Below are 20,326 nucleotides of genomic sequence, written 5' to 3' on the forward strand. Positions count from 1 at the left end.
ATCATCATCATCATTCCAGTAGTAATTGGCGCCCTAGGTGCAATTCTAAAACACCTTGAAGAGCACCTCAACACCATAGGGGCCACAGAAATCACCATCAGCCAATTACAAAAAGCAGCTTTACTGGGAGCAGCCTATATTCTGCGACAATATCTATAATAATAACAGCTACAATATTGATAATAAAATTCAGCCATCCCAGGTCCTTGGGAAGGACTCGATGTCTGGATAAAACAAACCAGTCAATAACACCTGTCTGACTATGTAAACAAGAAATAATAATAATAATAATAATAAGAAGAAGTAGTAGTTCAGAATGGGATGATGCTAGATGGCATTAGATCTAGATCAGGGGTGTAGCCACCATTGTGTGAAGGGGTTCAAAGAACCCAGGCCGCCAATGGTAGGAGCCGTCGAGAAGTCCCCGGGGGGGCATAGTTCAGGTTCTGGAAGAGCCCCAAACGAATGCCCCCCCCCGCCCGGGCTACTAGGAGTCCCGAGCACTTGCCGATCTTTTTCAGGCAGCATTGCTGCCTGAAAGCGTCTATTCCCCTTTCTCTCCCTCAGAGAGTAAAGGGCTTGCAAAGGGAGCGTGGAAGAGCCCAAAGAGCCTGAGCAAGCCTTTCCCTTTCATTTCAGGCAGCGTTTGCTGCCTGAAAGCATTTATCGTCCCTTTCTCTCCCTCTCTGAAAGAAAGGGAGGAGAAAGGAGGAGAAAGGAGAAAGGGAAGATTTTTCTCTCTGAGGGAGAGAAAAGGGAATAGATGCTTTTAGGCAGCAAACGCTGCCTGGAAAAGATCGGCAAGTGCTTGGGACTCCTGGTAGCCCGGACAGGGGTGGGGCTTCGTTCAGGGCACACTGGACAGCAGAGGGGCCGCTGGGCGCGGCTGGAGCCAGGCCGCCGCTTGACTGGCTCCGCGCCTGATCCAGATCTTGATTATCGTCTCTGGCTCCTAGGCTTTCATGGTGAGAGGGTTGGAGCAAACATGTGTCCAAGTAAAACCCTGCCATCCTCTGTGTCTTTTACTCTACACCAGACAGAATGTGCCAACTTCATCCGCCTCCTCCAGCGATTCAACAGCAGTCATGTCTTTGCCTGTGGAACAGGCTCCTATCAGCCCATGTGTGCCTTCATACAGCTCACAACTGGAGTAGAGGTGAGTTGCATCCATGGGGTCCAGCCTTCAGTGCAGTCACAGGAAGCAATCACTTCAGGCAGCAGATTCCTGATGGGGTGGCACTCTTTCTGCATCCAGACTCCACGTCTTTGTGCCCATTAACAGGTTGCTACTTTATAAAGCCCCAGATTTAAAATGTTTCCCACTTTTCTAGGGGAGCAAAAGGTCCCTCACCAAAATACCTGTTGATTTTTTCCATAGTAAGCAAGGACACCTCCCATGCTTTCACCCTGACAGAGAAGATAACCCATGCATTTGACTTTGCTACAGGCAATGGAAAACATTCTGTTAAAATGCCCAAAATGAACAGAAAATGAAGGACAATGATCTTCACTATTTTTCAAGCAAGGTGCACTTTGGCAAGAAGCTTCCAATGTGAGAGCCATTTCCCACTGTGCTGACCTCTGCACAATATTGTTCTTTTCTCAGCACTGGGAGGACCCTTTAAGAGAGATGGACACTCTCTTAAGAGCTCTATGGGGGAAAGCACTGGGAACAGCTACACTTCCCAGCATGCCTTCCACAACTTCTAAAATGGTGCAGGGACTCCAGAGGGCTTTGTTTCTCTTAAAGCACCCCCTGGCACTGGACAAAGAGTAGCACTGCACAGTGGGAACAGTAACCTCCACATGGTGCCACGGGGACTGTACAGGGTATTAGATTATGGGGCCAAAACTTCACACAGGCCCAATAAACCATTAGTCAGGGAGCTGCAGATAGGGTTGATGGGGGCTGCCACTGGCCCCAGGCCTTAAAATGAAGAACACTGGTTTCAGAAGCACCATCCCTTGTCCTTGTCAGGTGTTACTAACTCCCAAGCCAGGAGTCTGCTCTCTCTGGTCACTCTGTGACATCCTTCTCAACAATGGATACTACAACTTGTTAGTTTGATTTCAACGAGACTTTTGCCTAAACAACTCCTTGGCAGAACTTCAAAGCCAGTCTTGACTCTTTGGAGTAAGAGTACATGTAAGAGGAAGTGTTGTGATATTTAGCACTGATATCATCCACTTCATGCATTCCAGGTGCATCATGTACACTGTCTCAATATGTGACTGGTGTACGTACGGACTTGTCCTCTCCAAGAGAAACCTGTGCAAATGATTAATCTGCAACAGCTCTGAATATGGTCTTGGAGAGTCTCCATCTGTTTACAGAGTAGCAGCAAGCAATTGCTGTTGGAGGTTCAGGGAGGATCAGCTGTCAAGACAAGGGCAGCCTTTCCAGGAGGCAAAATGAGACAGTCACCTCAGGCAGCTGATTAGTGCAGTGCCGGCAAGATGGCCTCCTGCCACCACTTTTTTTTTTAAAAAGGAAAGGGAGAGGAGGGTCACACGAGGGGGTGGCATTTGGCATCCTCAGGTGCACAGAGGTCCTGAGCTGCCGCTGATCCCAGCCCTCTGCCACCACCTCATGTTGTAATAATTCAGGACAACCGCTCCCCAAACCAAATACATACACTTTCTGGCCAGTCTTAGATATGAGGTTGGTCCTATATGATAAAATCTTGGATGTATTCATTAAAGTGCAGCTCTGTGGCACCAAGAAAGCACCCAGCCAAGAAGTTCCCCGAGGATCCCATTTGAGAGCATGCCCAAAAGTTCAGTTTGATGCTGTATTTAACCCCAAAGGCAAATTAGGAAATAAATAAAATTGTCCATGAACTAGTTGAATCATAGAACTATCAAGGTGGAAGGAACCAAAAGGTCATCCAATCCAATCCCATGCCACAAGGTAGGACCATCTGTCAACTCAGGCCCTGTAGACAGGTCCAGACTATCATGTCCACATGCAGAGAACAAGTGCTCACAGGGCAGATAGTCTGAAGGAAAAGAGCAGGACTGGGTGGTAATCAAGATGAATGTTGTATCTTGGGCTAGCACATTAACCACTCCAGCTTAGGAGCTTTCCTGGGGGAAAGCTCAGGTGTGTTCACACATTTCAGTGGTGTCCTGTGTGATCATGGTTTTTCTCCTGGTGATGATGACTTTTGCATGGGCTGAAATTGTTAAACTGGTATTTGGCCCTCTGCAGGAAAAAGAGATTCCAGCTATGCAGCTGGTGACCCACTCCATTGGATCTGGGAGAGGCAAGTGTCCATACAGCCCCCACGAGCCTTTCACAGCACTACTCATAGGTAAGAGGACAGGAAATGGTGATGGAAACCTAGAAAATGCAATAATACTAACATACCAGAAGAAGTCAACAATTACCAGCTGTTACTTCTACAATCTGTGTCTCTGTGTACATCCATTCATCTGTGGCTTCCGAAAGAGTAATACCTTTTCCCATTATTATAGGTAGGTGTGAGTGTACACACCATCTAGAGATGTATATATCAGGTGGTGTATAAATATGATAGATAGATAGATAGATAAAATTCCCATGGCAGGAAAAGCTTAATCTGTTGAATTTCTGCCCATTGAAAGTGCAAGAGCACAGCCAGAAAAAAGAGGCAACTATATATGCTTTCCTTGTGTGACAAGAGTATCTTCACTCAATTTCACAGTGTGGGTATAAAAGATATAGAATGGAGATATTTTGCCAATACAGTATAGTTCTCTTCTGGGTTTCACAGATGGGGAGTTTTATTCCGGCACTTCCATTGACTTCATGGGTAGCAGCACCGCAATCTTCAGGACTCGGCTTGACAGGGCTGAGCAGAATTACATCCGGACTGAACAGAACCAAGATTTTTGGTTAAATGGTAAGTGGATGTAGTAGAAGAAAGTGTTGTTAAAAAGATGATCCTCCTTCAGAAAACCAATTGGCTGGCATTGATTTATATGCCACTCTTCAGCTGATTAGCTGTGACATCAACAAGGTCTGATCAAATTTGACGCAAGCACACACTTAGAAATCTAGAACTCTAATGCTAACTGTGTGATTTGGAAAGCAATTCTTCTTCACCTGCAGTATATCAAAGAGAGCGTCTACTTCTGCACAATCCTTACCCAGTCGTGGCTGGTGCGGGCGCCGCTGGGGGGCGGCACTGAGGCACCTTTAAGTGTAAATTAGTGGGTGCTTCTCTCCTGTACTGCTGCACCTGAAAGCTCTTTCCAGCAGCGGCACCCCAGCCAGCACCCACTGCAGTGGAGGATCAGCTCCGCAAATCAGCTGGCCTCCACACATGCGTGGAGGCCTTTTGCTGGCCGCACAAATGTCTTCCACTAGCTGAGTGACTTTTAAGCGGCATCTCTGGTGGCTTTTAAGCAGGCTTTGAAAACAAATCCTTTTTTAAAATCCTTCGGGCTTTTAGTTGAAGTATCTAATTTGTTTTAACTGTTTTTTTTTATTGTTTTAGATTTTTTATTTGTTTTTGTTGTAAACTGCCTCAAGAGTCAATGATTGGTGGTGTAGATACATAATCTATTATATTAATAATAGGGGTGAACACGGGTCCCCTCTCCCCTAGCTATGCCCCTGCTCACAAGGGATGGAGGAACAAGTCAAAATTGTGGCAAGCAAAAACAAACAAATAAGGTGCTGCTGTTTGAAATCCATCCCCCAAAACTGAGTTTAAACAAAGACCTAGAGTACCATATGGAATGCCATAAATTAACATGGGGTGGAACTCAAACGACTCCTCTGCTGGAGCAAAGTTCCTTCCTGTTTCTACCTGCTCTTCTTGTTGTTGTTGTTGTTTTAAAAAAAACACCTCTGCACCTACCCATGTCTCATCTCACATTGTTGTGGGCCCTTCAACCTAGGGAATGGCTATTCTGGTGACTCCAGAACTGTGATGGTGAGGAGGAAACAGGGGAACTGGCTTCCACTTACAGAAAAGTGGGAATGCTGCACCACAGCAGATGACAGACATGGTGCTTTGCAAAAGTTAAAACAAATTGCCAAAAGTGTGTTCCCAGTTAAGAGCTTACAGTCCAGAAGGATAATGAAGTGATCTTCCATAATATGTTGATGCATTTCAGGTAAGATGATAATCAAGACAATCAGAAGCAACAGAAGCCTGGAATAAAGTGTTACCTAAGGTATTCTGCCAACATGCGGGATCCTATCTTTATTTTTCTCCTCACAGAACCTGTCTTTGTTGGTGCCTATGCTATTCCTGACACCTACAACAATGATGATGATAAAGTGTACTTTTTTTTCCGGGAGACTGCTGTGGAAGCTGGACAGTGGGAAAGAAAGCACCTCTATGCCCGGGTGGCTCGTGTCTGCAAGGTTGTAATTATTTTATTTTCATTATTATTATTACCTATAGGTATTTCTTGTACAACCCAGCCTAGGTTCAAAGAGCTGCTACTTCAGAATCAGCGCAGCCTACAGAAACCATTGCTTGATGGTGGTTGGGATCAGGAGACACTCTCTTCCAACTCTGCCACCTCTGTTTGATTAATCCTTATATTTTGCATTTACTTCGCACATTTCACATGCTCAGAGCATGTCACCTACATTATCTTGGTAATCCCTGCAACAATCCCATAAGGTGAGCCAGCATCAGAGACGTATCTAGGGAAAATAGCGCCTAGGGCAAGCACTGAAATTGCACCCCCTGTCCAAACATCTGACACCCATCTTTCAGATAACATTACCATAATATCAGCTCAAACATACAAGTCAAGCTCATTAATCTTTTAATATTTCAAAAACTATTTAGTAGTGGGCGTAGCCAGATCAAAAAATGCTGGAAAACTACAAATTTCAGTATGCTGGGGCTCATGAAATACCTCAATACTATGTGGAGGTGTACTTGGAAAACTAAACAGAAGTGCCTGTTTAATTCTCTACTATATATTGTAGCATCACATTACATAAGTTTTAAAAATAAATGGAGAATTTGACTTTTCCCAGATACTCTGAAAATAATTAAAGGCTATGCAGAGTAAACTGTGTCACTGCTTGGAATATATTCTAGTATGGCAGAAAGACAGTTAAAATGAGAGAAAGAGAGCAAGAAACTCCCAGTGGGCCTTAATATTAAGGATTTCACACTGATTCAAAGACAAACTCACCATTAATAGCCATATTATTAAGACATCACATTTAACTCACTTATCATAAGAAGCAAAGTAAGAGCAAATGAATACAATCCTAGTTCATAAGCTTCAGCTCATTATTCACAAGCCCTGATTCTCTGTACATAATGCCAATCTGAACATGTGTACAGTGACTGATATTATATTAATTTGTTTTTTAAAAAACTACCTGTAGCCCCTTCAGTGGGCTTCCTAAAAGCTGGGGGGTGTCTGAAAAGGTTCCCCCTCCCCCTGCTGGCCTCTAGGGCCTCACAGGGACCATTTGAGCATGTGCGGTGGCCATTTTAAAAAAAAATTTGTTTTTTTAAAAATGGCCACTGAAAACAAAATGGCCACCGTGCATGCTCAAATGGCTTCTGCGATGCCTGGCATGGCCTAAGGCCTCACAGAGGCCATTTGAGCATGCACAGTGGCCATTTTGTTTTTTAATTTTTTTAATTTTTATAATTTTTAAAAATGACGCCCCCTTCCAGTGGCGCCCGGGGCACGTGCCCTGCCTGCCCCACCCTAGATACGCCCCTGGCCAGCATTATTGTCCCTATATTATTTAAGGGACATTATGGCTAGCAGCTTACAGCCAATTTTGCCCCAAAGTTAGTCCTTAAAAAGATTTCTTTATAAGCTCTGAGGATTCCTGTGCAGTTTTGTCCCATCTCCCTCTGCCTTGGCACTTGATGGGTTAAGCAGAGTTATTCCCATCATGCAAAACAACTGGCACATCCAACTGGGTCAGTGTTTCTTTTTGCATGAGCTGCTGACAACCAGTCGGAAGCTGCCATACAATACGTCCTTGAGAATATGTCCCGCTAAACTCCTGAGTAAATATGCATGGGAATGGGCGGTATGAAGGAAGATTATCATAGCCCTAGGTATCCACCCTTTCCCACTGCACCTTTCCAAAGAGACAGGCAGCACTGACTATCCAGAGTTTCAAGAAGGACTTAGCATCTCCTGGTAGGATTGGGAAGGGAAAGACCCCTGCCTATAAAACCTTGGAGAGCCACTGCCAAGCAGTGTGTGCAATACTGAACTAGTTGGACTCACTATAAGGCAGCTTCCTTTGTTCCTATGTTTTGGGGGTGGGGCTGCTGCTCAGTCCTAGAACATCTGCTTTGCATGCAGAAGATCTCAGGTTCAATTCCCAGGAAAGATGCTTGAAAACCTGGAGAAGCCACTGCCACAATACTGAGCTAGATGGAGCAATGGTCAGGATCAGTATAATCCCATGTTCCTGTGACCTGTTGTGGCCATTATAGGGTTTATTGCAATCAGAGGAGTAGCTTAGTATAGAGGTCTAGACAAAGATGCTACAAAGGCCATTATGACGACTCCTGACCAGTGTCTGTTTGTGGTTGGCAGAATGATGTTGGTGGAAAGCACAGCCTCATCAATCGTTGGAGCACATTTCTTAAAGCTCGACTGGTCTGCTCTATCCCAGGTCCACAGGGCACCGAAACTCATTTTGATGATCTGGGTATGTTTCCATTGTGCTTTCGTTCTTTCTTGTGGCAAACCAGCCATTTGACTCCAGCCTACGGCTCTGTACCTGTGGTTTTCTTTGTTAAAAATGGAGGAGAGCTGATCTTGTAGTAGCAAGCATGACTTGTCCCCTTTGCTAAGCAGGGTCCACCCTGGTTGCATATGAATGGGAGACTACATGCTTGAGCACTCATCACTGTAAGATCTTCCCCTTAGGGGATGGAGTCGCTCTGGGAAGAGCAGAAGGTTCCAAGTTCCCTCCCTGGCATCTCCAAGACAGGGCTGAGAGAGATTCCTGCCTGCAACCCTGGAGAAGCCGCTGCCTGTCTTTACTGAGCTAGATGGACCAATGGTCTGACTCAGTATATGGCAGCTTCCTGTGTTCCTATGTCTTGTCTCTAACACCCCTGCAGTCATAATGTGGCAATATACTTTATCCCATTACACTGCCCAAGTACAGATACTGAATCTAGTTGCGGTTTTAGCAAACGGAGAATCTCAGCTTTCATTTTTAAAGAGAGTAAATTACTTGCCTTTAAAGGATTGCAAAGATAGAATCTGCTTGAAAGTGTGTGAGCAAGACTTGTTCAACTCTCAACAGCTGGTGAAGTCAGGGGGCTGCTGAGCATAATTGTGTGACATCAGTGCCCTGCATAGTTAATTTCCTCTCGTCATCACTGGCAGTACAGAATAAAGTATACAAAATAAGCAAACAGAAGCCAGTCCGCTTAATTTGCATAATTTAAACAGCTGCAGATTTCCACTTGCCTTTTCATTTTTCAAGTGCAGAGGAGATCCTGCTCTATCTATTCAGCAAATCTGCAAGACCTCCCCTTCCATCACCCCTGGCTCCATCTTAACAGCTGCTGAAGGACCTTCTTAGTAGAGATACTGTTTCTGGCGCTAAAGATCCGTGGCCATATGGGTGCATGTGTGGTGAAGTTCCTATGCTCAGAGAATTCTCTCTTCTCCCTGAGCTGTGTCTTCAGGCTTGCTGAGCTCAGGGCCCCTCATCATGTCTCTCTCTTCCTCCCTCTCCAGAAGATGTCTTCCTCCTTCACACCCGCAATTTGCAGAACCCCCTTGTTTATGGTCTCTTCACAGTGTCCAGGTTAGTGCAAACACTAACACCACAGGTTACTAAGGGAAATAAAGCTTTGCTTTTGTTTTATTTTCCTTTAGTTATTTTTAGCCTGGTCTTTAACCAACAAGACTCCCAAAGCAGCTTACATAAAAATCAGTGCAATCAATAAAAATAATAACTGTCAACCATAAAAGAAAATCAAGATAAGCACAATGGTAGGACAGCATTACACCTCTTTTTGCATGGGTTAGCTGTGCTTCAGCATGGTTGAGGTCTAAGCCACATACTGTTTTTCACACAGTCCTTGTTTCTCAGGTGTACGTACCTGAAACACAACTGCCTTTAATTTTTAAAAACTTTTTCCTTATTTACATGTATAGATTGACCTTCATTTGAGAACCCAGGTTGGTGATCACTTCTGGGTACTAAGTTTCTGACTTGGATGCACTAAATGCAAATATTAGCTTGAGGGGGCTGGTTTTCATGGAAGAAGTGGCACAAGAGGACTAAGCTCTCCTACACATAGTTGTGCCAATACAAATGGTGTCCATGAGGTTGCAGGTTTGTTTTTGTTTTTTTAAGTGACTAAATACACAGAGATGTGACAAAACATCTCCTTTGACCCTAATCCTTGAATCTTCTGGAGTCTACATACAGAGCTGTAGCTAGGTAATTTTGGAGTCTGGCCCTAATGAGCTTATGCCCCCGCACAGAATAAGCATCCTCTCCATATATATACATTTAACCACAAACTGGTCTGGGCCACGGTGCATTTGAGGTGGTGGTGGGGAGAAAGAAAGAAAAGCAACTACGCAAGCCCCCAATGGATTCACATAGCTTCTTGACCATTCACAATCTAACTAGGATACAACACATGTCCCTTGCTCCACAGTTCAAACACAAAACCAACTTGGACATATAGTGCATTTGTAAGGGCAAAAAATAATAATGGAAATATTAAAACCACAGCACATGCCCCTTGTGTCACAGTTCTCATGCAGACCTTTTGGATCACAAACCAACTTGAGCATAGTGCATTTGTAAAAAAAATGCTGTTTGTTCATTCAGATATAATAGATCCACTTTCACTAGCTGTGACGTACTCTATGGATAAAGATAATGCTTTCTGGCAGCTTTACTGCAGTAGGGAAAAATTCATTAAAAATCACAGGATTGACAGATTTCCTTGAAATAAAAATACACAGAGTCCTGCCATCTTGGACTACATGTGTGCCCAATTTCAGAATTCTAAGCTCAGCCATGCTGGAAATGTAAAGGATTGGGCAAAGCAGAGGGCATATTGCACTTTTTTAATGAGGGCAAAGGGCACCCCCTTCACATGGGGGCAACATGATGGTCCAAGGCACTGTTCCCTCTAAGGTGTGCGCACGTGCGTGTGCTCACAAGTTTTGTCCTCTCAGTTCATTTTAGATCCTGCTCAGGTTGAATCAGGAAGGTCCCATTCTGAATACAGGTGCACACACACTGCCTTGGTACTGCCGCCCAGAACAGAACTCATTCTGCACAGAGATGGAAAAAAATTAGAGGGACCACTGGTCCAAGGGTGGGCTTCAGTTCCAGAGGTTTTTGTAATTTTTTTGCCATGAAATAAGCCACTTATAGGATTTTGACTTTTTTGAAGTTTTTTTTTAAATTAAAAAAACCCATTAAAAATCAAGTAATTGACTGATTTGCTGCTAACTCAATACACAGAGTCCTGATAACCTGTCCTATTCCTGTGCCAAATTTCAGAACTCTAGGCCAGGCATTGCAGGAATATAAAAGGGATCCTCACTTCCCTTGAGAAAATAATGGGGCTCTCTTAGAGAGTGGGCACAAGTCCGTGCCTAACAGCACCCATTTAGATATCTACATAAAATTGACTTTAGGCTCCCTGATATGCAGCAGGTCTATTTCCTAAACGTACAAACCTTTTTGTCTATTTCCAAATGGACAAGACTTTTGCAGAGATGCACAATGTATGTTCCTTGTGCGCAGACTTATGGATTGATATCCACAACGCTGGGTGATTCTTGTGTTTGCCAGTCAGCCTTGTTCTCCACCCCCTTTTACTCTCTCCTAGTGGCATTTTTAGTGGCTCTGCTGTGTGTGTCTACTCCCTGGCAGCTATTCGAGCTGCTTTCAATGGGCCCTTTGCACATAAGGAAGGCTCAGATTACCAATGGGTGGAATACAAGGGACGGATCCCCTACCCACGCCCTGGAACAGTATGTATGAAAAACACTAACTGCAGTGCCTTGTGTGGCATCTCCTCCCCACAAATGGGCAGCGCCATGTCCAAGGGTCTGACTGGGATGTGGTTGGGGGTTCATACAGCAGTGGGAGACTTAGGAAAGCCAAACATGCAGCCACGTGGATTTATTGAATGAATGCTGGGGGGTGGTTCACAGAACCCCACCTGGGCTTCCCCTCCAGACACATTACACCATGGCCCTGGAGGACTTTGTCATAGCTCTACCAGGAAGTCTTCTCTTGTGGGCTGATGGGCATTTCCAGCACTTCCCACTCTCCAGGCTTTGGAGACCGCAGCTTGGGGTCCTCCTCCACAGAAGCCTCCCAGACTTGCGCAACCTGGAACCTTATCAAGCGCCAGGAGGGGCTCAGGCAGGTCCCAAGTGGGGCAGTGCTTGGGAAACAGACCACCTCCACCTCCAGCAAGATACCTCTAAATGCCAGTGGCTGAGGAGCAGCAGCAAGAGAGAGGGCATGCTCTCATCCACCTCTTGCCTGTGGGCTTCTTGGGGCATCTTGTCGGCCTCTGTGTGAAACCGGATGCTGGAATGGGTGGGCCTTGGGCCTGATCCAGCAAGGCTGTTCTTATGAACGATGACCCAACTGGCGGGGGTGGGGGAGGGCAGCCTCTTCCTTCGCAGCCCATTTGTTTGAACTGAGTCTGGTGGAACAGAGGTAATGGCTGAGTAAGTCCCCTCCTCGGGGTTCCTCATTCCCTACATGGGCCACTCCCCTGTTCAGACCCTTGTTCAGCTGTTTTCTCGTTGTTACCCAGCCAGTTATACAACAGAATTCAAGCAGCCCAGATGGCAGCCACACTGTGAGTGATGTATGTGACCGTCTGTGACTACTAATGGCAACATCATTTAGCAATAGCACTTCCAGAAATACCAGCGTGGCCGTGTGTGTGAGCCAAGAGGCAGACCCTCCGCTACTTTGCAAGGGGTTCTGAACACACCTCACAGATACTGCTCAGTGGCATTAAAGCCCCTGCATGTCTAAGTGCTGCAGCACTTACACTCTGATCATTGTGGCATGCCCCTTCCTAGGTGGCCCCATGCAAAAACCTGGGCCACCAAGTAGTACCCCACTACTTTGGTCATCTTGCTGCTAGGATGATTTCATATGGGATGTACATGTTGATGTCCCACTCTTTTTCAACGTCTTCATTTTGCCCATCAGTGTCCCAGTGAAACATATGACCCACTCCTCCAGTCAACCAAGGACTTTCCTGATGATGTGATCAGCTTCATGCGCACCCATCATCTGATGTGGGACCCCGTCTATCCCCTGCACGGGAAACCAGTTCTGATGAGAGTCAGTGTGCCCTTCCGGATCCAGCAGCTTTTGGTGGACAGGGTAGAGACAGAGGCCGGGCATGTTGATGTTCTCTTCCTTGGAACAGGTAAAGAGTCAGTTATTGCATTTATATCTCACCTTTCTTCTATCATGGGCCTCAAGATGGCATACCTAGGGTTCCCTTCTAGGCACGGCAGGGGCGTAACGAGGCTGGAGTGGGCCCAGAGACAAAATTTTAAAATGGGCCCCTCGCTGATACACACACACTCACTTCACATTTGACTTGCCTTTAAGGGCCCCCTCGAGGCGTGGGGGGCCCCAGGCAGCCGCCTCCCCTTGCCTAATGGTAGTTACTCCCCTGAGGCACGGAATAAATCCTAGTCTGTTTAACTTCAGTAAGGTTACTCTACTAAATGCCCATAGACAGTGGTTCCCAAACTGGGAGCCTCCAGATGTTGCTGAACTACAACTCCCATCAGCCCCAGCTACAATATATTGTGACTGGGGATGATGGGAGCTGTAGTTCAGCAACACCTGGAGGCTACCAGTTTGGGAACCACTGCTATAGACCATCCATCACTGTACAGGACATACTGTACAGACCATTTTTCTTGTGTCCTTCCACTCAGCTTCCACGTGAACATATGAAGCTGCCACATACCAAGTCAGCCATTGGTCCATCTAAACCAGTATTGTCTGCACAAACTAGAAGTGGCTCTCCAGGGGAGTAGGGGCTGGTGTGGGCACCGCTGGGGGTGGCAAGAGGCACATTGAAGTGTAAATTACTAGGCGCTTCCCTCTGCTGCCGCTTACCACTGCATCTGAAAGCTGCTCTGAGCAGCAGTGCGCTACCTGGCACCTCCTACAGCAGGGGATCGGCTCTGCCACTCCGTTGGTCTCTGCACATGGGTGGAGGCCATTTGCTGGCCAGACAAATGGTCTCCACCAGCTGAGTGGTGGAGCCGATCCCTCACTGCTGCGGGTGTTGGGTGGCGCGTTGCTGCTCTGAGCAGCATTCAGGTGCAGCAATAGCGGAGGAAAGCACCTACTAATTGACTCTTAAAGTGCTTCCCACTGCCCCCCGCGGCACCCACACCAGCCACTACTACTCCAGGATTTCAAACAGGGGTCTTTCCCAGCCCTGTCTGGAGTTGCCAAGGATTGAACCTGGGACCTTCTGCAGGCCAAGCATGCACTGCTACTGTGTTAAAGCCCCATCCGGGAACAAGCAAAGGAATGTGAGAGCTGGTGGACGAGGAGTGGGCCCTGTCTAGACCATCAAAGTAGGCATTTTCCCAGCCAAAATGATCTTTGACAATTCCCCAGTGCTATCTGGTAGACCTGGCAATCCTGTATTTGGAAGGCCATATCCTCGAAAAAACTATTCATGAGGGCTGTGCTTGGTCCCTATACATCATTAGTATGTATCGCATTATGCTAAAAAAATAAGGATAGGAGGTCAGAGAAACTGCAATCCCAGAGTGATTTGGGATGTCTTCCTCTAGCCATTCAGGTCCCATTGATCTCAGTGGGACTTACTTCTGAGTAAACAGGCACAGTAATTGGTTTCCAAAGAACTGAAAGGAGGGCAGGTTTTGGCTAATTCTTATAAGCAGCTCCCTGCTGAAAAATTATTTGCACAGCTGAAGCTTAAGGCACCACTCGATGCAATGGCAGCATGGTCCACTCTGGGTCGTGCAAATCTTCATAAAGCTGCTGGGTCAGGGGATGGATTTTCAAGTACAGCATGGGAGCAGGAAGCTAAATTCTTCCCTTGCCTATACATTTTCTTGCTTCCCCCCTCAAAACCCCTTCTCTGTAGCCTTTTGTCTCCTCGGAGGAGTTCCTTCCACTTACAGAGCTACACTGGGAGGAAACCGCTTGGGAGAAGCAACTGGGGGGAGGATCTGGGTCTCTGCTTCCACCCATGCTGCTCTTTTCTCACCTCTCACCACCTCCACCCCCAAATACACACCCTTTATAGTGAAGCAGCAGTTCAGTTCTGCCAAAGATCACAGCTAGTTTGGCCCAGACTGTCAGCTCATTGGCATGCAAGGTTTGTACACTGATATCTTATTGTCTACACTGAAGGTTTATTTATTTATGTATCTAAAATATTTATACCCTGCCCCTCTGGTATACCTCTGCTCTGGGTGTCTCACATCATCAACAAAACAGATGCAATGTAAAATAAAACTTTAGTAAAAGTTAAACAAGTGAAAAGAGCAGACTAAAACCACATTTAAAATTACAAATTTTTAACATCCCTTGTCACCTTTTGGGATGTTAGCATGAGTAGAATGGAGGAAACTGAGGTGTGATCTTCTAGACAATTAACTGCAGTATGTATCCTGCCCCTATCAACAGCTGCTCCATTACTGAGAATGGGATGATGCCGATTTGACAGATATCAAAAAAATAAGCAGGATTCCAGAAACTACAGTCCTGCCGTCATGGAAAGGGGCCATTGAGAACATCAGCACAGTGCACTGCAGCTATCAAAACAACGTTAGACATTCTTAGGAAAGAGATGAACTGTAACAAAGAAAATCTCGCAATGGTGCTCTATAAATATACCCAAGAAGGCCAGATTTTAAGCACAGCATGCTGTTATTCTGACCATTACATCTCAGGAAAGATATATCACAGCTGGGAATGTGTGGAAAAGGGCAACAATGTTATTATGGATCTGGGATAACTTCCATGAATATGGTGGGGGTGGGGGGGACTCCAACAGCCACAAAAAATGGTCATTCAGCAATATTGAGTATTGGCCCAGATCCTCCTTTGCAAGGGGATAGGGAGAGAGGAGGCAGGGGACTGCCCCAGCCTCGTGTCCTCACCATGCACCCTTGGAGAGACATGCAAGGGCTGGAGGAGATTGAGAGCTCCCAATCCAAACACTGTAAGCCTTAAAAGTGGGGCTGGGGCTACAGCAAGCAGCCTCCTCTCCTCGACGTATGCCCCCTTTACAGCCTGCAGGGGCAGGACTGGCGCCAAAGGAGGGGCCCGAGGCTGGTCAGCATCTTGCTCTTGCCTCAGGTGCCCGAATATCTTGGGCCACCCTAGATGATGCCATGATTAGGGTCAGGAGATGTTGCATCGTGCTCAGGGTGCTGTAGGCCTCTTCTGCAGGGCAAAAGTGATCAGTGGTGTGGGTGGGTGTACTGTGAAGGCAGGGGCGTAGCAAGGTTGGAGTGGGCCCAGAGACAAGACTTTAAAATGACACACACACCCCACTGAAGCTCAGCTCATGAAGTAAAGACATCTTAAATGAGGATGAATAGTGGTAACAAAAAGCATATATATGTATATGTATATATGAATGATACCTATGTGCTACAATAGATCATCATCTTAAATTATTTTTAAAATGGTTTTGTAAATTGTGGACGATGCAAGTCATTTAATGGGACTAGAGAAAAACATCCTGTTCTGGTAGTTCTAAGTCTTAACACTCACATCCATTTCGGAGGATGAATACAACTGAAGGAAGGCCGGGCGTGTTCGCGGCTGGGGGAGTCAGTCATCTGACTTGCCGGGGGGGGGGGCTTCCAAGGCAGTGGGCCCCCAGACAACTGCCTCCCCTTGCCCTATTATAGTTATGCCCCTGTGTGAAGGAGGAGCCTCCCTGTGAACTGTGGAGTGTTTGGCACTGGAATCTTTCAAACACAAGTTACTGGACTTGGGGAGAGACAGGGCTTTGATGCATCGGGACAGTTCCTTTCCACCTATGTGCAGCAGCAGGAAGTCCCTTTCCCCTGACATATCCTTGCATGCTGCTCCCCACAGATGAAGGCAAAGTGCTGAAGGTGGGGATTGCTGGCATAGGAGGCCAAGACCCTCAGGAGATTAGCCTGGAAGAGATCACCGTTTCAAAGGTACCACAGAAATTTCCTTCAGCCCTAAAGTCTCTGTGGGCATAGAACCTCTGGAAAGCCCCATTCTGAAGCCCACTGTGACAAATCTATGCTGCTTCAAGATAGTTGCTTTGCCCGAGAGGGTTTGCCTTGCTATCTTCCTTGGGAGCTGTGCTAGGTAACTATTCCCCAGGGTCAGCTTCAGCAGCAGCATTTCATTAGCCCAGGCGCCAGAATGGAAGAGTATGATAGAAAGTATCTACAGCAGGGATTCTCAAACTTGGGTCCTCAGGTGTTATTGGACTTCAACTCCCATAATCCCCAGCCTCAGTGGCCTTTGGTTGGGGATTATGGGAGTTGAAGTCCAATAACACCTGAGGACCCAAGTTTGAGAATCACTGATCTACAGTCTACTTTCCCTCTCCCTCTTTGTAAAATGGACTGTAACCCTTTCAGTGTCTTGATATCATGAGATGGTCACCTGGGTGAGGAGAAGTTCAGTGCCAATCATGTTCTGTATTCGCAAAAGCTCAACCAAGGGCATAGCAATACAGCCTGAGGAGATCATTCTGTAGCAACATGTCATTTCATTGCTCGGCTGCAGCAGCTACACACCTGATTAACTGTGGTTAAACCTTTACTAAGTCTGAGTTGGAAAGGAGTGATGTTAGCATTTAAACTGGGATGGTCTGAAGTGCAGCTTTAGCTAAGCAGCAGCACGAATGTGCACTGTAGTCCAAAGTCTGGAAAAGGTTTGAAACTATGTCTAGCCAAGTGCAAAGTGCGTCAGATTTCTGGGCTCCCAGAGTAGCCTATGTGACCTTTAATCACCTGTGGCAGAAGCCTCGTTCATCCCTGTTGAGGTGTGCATTATACTCAAGTCATCCGGCTTGGCTGAACAGCCTTTGGGCTTTGAGCTAGCCACATGCATCCTTTCTGAAACTATGGCCACTTGCCCTTATTGGCTCTGACAGGGAATGAGATACAGGGATACACTTCAGGATCATTTGCAAAGGAGCCCCAACAACAGAGTGTCAATAAAAAGATAAGGAGCCAGAGAAGTTAAGCATCTTTGTGAGTTTGGAGGCTGATGACTCAGGAGAGTGTGAAAAACAGAGGGGAACTTCAGACCATTGGACACGTTAACTGGCTACCTTTCCTGACTCATACCTTTCAGGGGCATAGCAAGGTTGGAAGTGGCCCTTGAGCAAGATTTGGGGGTGAGTGGTCCCCCCTCTGCACCTGCCTGCCCACCTTCCTCACCGCTGCCTGCCTGGCCAACCGGCAGTTGCTGCTGCTGGCCACTTTTTTTGCCGCTCGGCTGACCGGTAGCCTTTGCTATTGCTGCCAACCAGCCCCACTTACACACCAATGCAACCTGATGTCATCGAGCTGGCACATAGGTGTGGGGTTGGGATGCAAATACCCATGAGAACAGGCCACCTGTTCTTGCTGGGATCAGGGCAGCTCTGGGATAGCACCTAATGCAGGGTGGTACTGGTGGCCCCCAAGCAACCCTGCAGCCCCACCCCCTATCACAGTTGTCCCTATGCCCCTCATCCCTTTAGGATCAAGGTAGTTATAGCCCTGCATGACATGATGCTGTGATCTTCAGGAAAGTGGCAGGCTAAATTAACAGAACCATCACCACCACCACCACCACCACCCAATAGTCAGGATTGCAGACTCTATTCAAACTGCTGCTGTCCTCTGTTTCTCATAGATGCCTGCAGCCATCCTAGATATGCAATTTTCTCTAAAGAGGGTAAGTCTCCATTTGTTCATATATCAGTAGCAACTTTCTAGAGCAATTACTTCCAGCACAGGGCTTCCCTCAACGTTTATGAAAGAAAATGTACTCTTATATTTGGTTTGAAGCTTTTCACTGCCACCGCCATGATGTCTGAGTGTTGGGCAGTCTCAATGACCTGCCTTGTAGTGGAAAGGGACAGAGTTTGATTTCTCTTGCTCTTCTTGGTCCTGTGAGCAGCAGGAGGTCTTGGTGAGCAGCACTCATGGCCTGATCCAGTTCTCCCTGTATCGCTGTGAGCTCTATGGCAAGGCCTGTGTCGACTGCTGCCTTGCTAGAGATCCCTACTGCACCTGGGATGGAAAGTCCTGCCGGCCCTCCATCCTCACCAAAAAAAGGTGAGGCCTCTCTTGATCCCTCTCTCCCCCTTCCCATGCTTCCTTGTACTCTTGACTGGGAGGTGGTAGGGTGGGATACAAATTACATATGTATTAGGTTTGTATCCTAGGCCAGTGGTTTGGGCTGCTCCTTGGACCTGTGTAACCAGAGCGTTAAGTAGTTGAATGGGGCCATCTTCTGCATGCTAGGCTTGCCTGGTCTGCCGAGTGTTCCACTTCAGTTTCAGGGCCCTAGCTTCTTTTTGTGCGCAACTCAACTCAGGACTTCAGTCTCAGCTCTCACCAGTGTACCTGCTGGCCAAAGGGAAACTAGAACACTGGGCATTACAGTAGCTCTCTCCATTGCTTAGGCTCTTCTCTCAGAGAGAAGGTGATTCAGCGGCTCAACATGGCTGTCAAGCTGTGACTAGGCCATTGCGGGGAAAGGGCCACAAAGAAGAATCCTCAGACAAGTTCAGGTGCTCCTCACTTCATCTGGCTGAGAGAAGGAACGGGTGTGGGGGGGGAAGACATAATCATTGTGTACAGACATCTGTACACTCGTACATGTTTTTGTGTGAATGGCTGTAAAGGTAAAATGTGCCATCAAGTCGATTTTGACTCCTGGTTCTGACAGAGCCCTGTGGTTTTCTTTTGGTAGAATACAGGAGGGGTTTACCATTGCCTCCTCCTGCACAGGATGAGATGATGCCTTTCAGCATCTTCCTATATCGCTGCTGCCCAATATAGGTGTACCAGCAGGAACTCAAACCAGCAACCTTCTGCTTGTTAGTCAAGCACTTCCCCGCTGCGCCATTTAAGGTGACATGAATGGCTGTACCGGCCGGCATTCATTTAAAAAGGGAACCAGGTATGGGCCCCTCAAATGCATAGGACAGATAAGAAGTGCACTCTCTGTTCAGTAGAATATGTGAATAACTGTATCTGTGCACACTGTATACTTGGTGTACAAGTGTTAAACTTCTCACGTAAAGAGGGCGCTCAGTGAGTGAATAGAGATGATGCACAATAAGCTGGGGGAGAGACACAGCTGGGACCTGAAGCACTCCATTCCTTGCTGAGTGCTGAGCCGCTCTCCCCCTGCACTGGCCCAGGGCTCTCAGCCACCTCTCCAGTCAACCCAGCCCACCAGGCATCTGGCCCAGCTGTCTTACGGAGAGAAAAATGTTGTGTGTGTGAAGTTCTGTGAAACAGAGACTTGGCTAGGAACATAAACTGAGCATCTTCTTTGCAGGCGAGCACAGTGCAAAAACGTACTGAAGGGCAATCTGATCAGCCAGTGCCAAGAGGCTGCAAAAGGTGAGTCAGGTGACATGCATGGGTAAGATGCTGAGCCTTAACCAAGCAGTAAGAGAAGAACATCACACAGTGGGTCAGGGCTTCAAACATCACTTAGTTCAGCCCCTTGCAGCAAGGTGGGCTCTAGCATAATTAGAAGTAATCGCTTGCCAGATGCCGCTTCAGCCTTGTCTTCATCACTCAAAGGCAATTAAACAGTTGCTTAAGTGGGGAGGGTTTAAACACAGATCCTAAGACAGACCATCTGGAAAATGACATGCCCCTTGTTTAAAGTGCATATTGTTCTACAGTGGGGCTTGTGGCTGTTGGAGGCACTTCGTTATTAATCCAGCCACAGCTGTCCAAGAGCGGGAGGTGCTCACCTGAGTTTCCATAAACAGTGTCAGCCTTGTGCTTAGTCACAGCTGTGAATGTAAATCCAACCCAACATTAGTGCTGGTCGGCGCAGAAGCCTTGAGAGGGGGATTGCTGCTGGAAGCCCTGCACCCCTTTTCCGTGTGGCGCTGTAGACAGGAGGGTTACGGCGTCTATCCCTGTTCACGGCTATCATGGAGACTCCCACCTCTGCCTTGCTCTTGCTGCGCTCCAAACTTAACGTGCTTACCTGCAAGAACTTCTGGCAAGCACCTCTCCGCTCTCTTATGCTCTCTAGAGTGAAAGCAGCTTTCTAGCCCTGCAACCTCCACTACCACCACTTGCCTCTCTTTTCCCAAGATAGAAACCGAGTAGT

At 46.9% G+C, this 20,326-nt stretch overlaps 1 protein-coding gene across 12 annotated transcripts in view; it reads left to right on the forward strand.

Moving 5' to 3' along the window:
• LOC128341821 (semaphorin-3D-like) overlaps positions 1 to 20,326 on the forward strand; it is a 76,441-nt gene that overhangs the window by 50,554 nt on the left and 5,561 nt on the right. For 10 of the 12 annotated variants that reach the window (XM_053288387.1, XM_053288384.1, XM_053288388.1 and 7 more), the window contains 12 exons: positions 1,037 to 1,156; positions 3,212 to 3,314; positions 3,756 to 3,884; positions 5,214 to 5,359; positions 7,534 to 7,648; positions 8,695 to 8,764; positions 10,821 to 10,965; positions 12,173 to 12,395; positions 16,082 to 16,170; positions 17,873 to 17,914; positions 18,140 to 18,297; positions 19,532 to 19,596. In XM_053288387.1, the coding sequence (XP_053144362.1) occupies positions 1,037 to 1,156; positions 3,212 to 3,314; positions 3,756 to 3,884; positions 5,214 to 5,359; positions 7,534 to 7,648; positions 8,695 to 8,764; positions 10,821 to 10,965; positions 12,173 to 12,395; positions 16,082 to 16,170; positions 17,873 to 17,914; positions 18,140 to 18,297; positions 19,532 to 19,596 (1,405 nt within the window). The remainder of the gene's footprint in view (positions 1 to 1,036; positions 1,157 to 3,211; positions 3,315 to 3,755; positions 3,885 to 5,213; positions 5,360 to 7,533; positions 7,649 to 8,694; positions 8,765 to 10,820; positions 10,966 to 12,172; positions 12,396 to 16,081; positions 16,171 to 17,872; positions 17,915 to 18,139; positions 18,298 to 19,531; positions 19,597 to 20,326) is intronic. The other 2 variants (XM_053288389.1, XM_053288393.1) reach the window with 2 other exon arrangements.

The sequence above is a fragment of the Hemicordylus capensis genome, chromosome 2, assembly GCF_027244095.1.
Source record: "Hemicordylus capensis ecotype Gifberg chromosome 2, rHemCap1.1.pri, whole genome shotgun sequence".
NCBI classification, from domain to species: Eukaryota; Metazoa; Chordata; class Lepidosauria; order Squamata; family Cordylidae; genus Hemicordylus; species Hemicordylus capensis.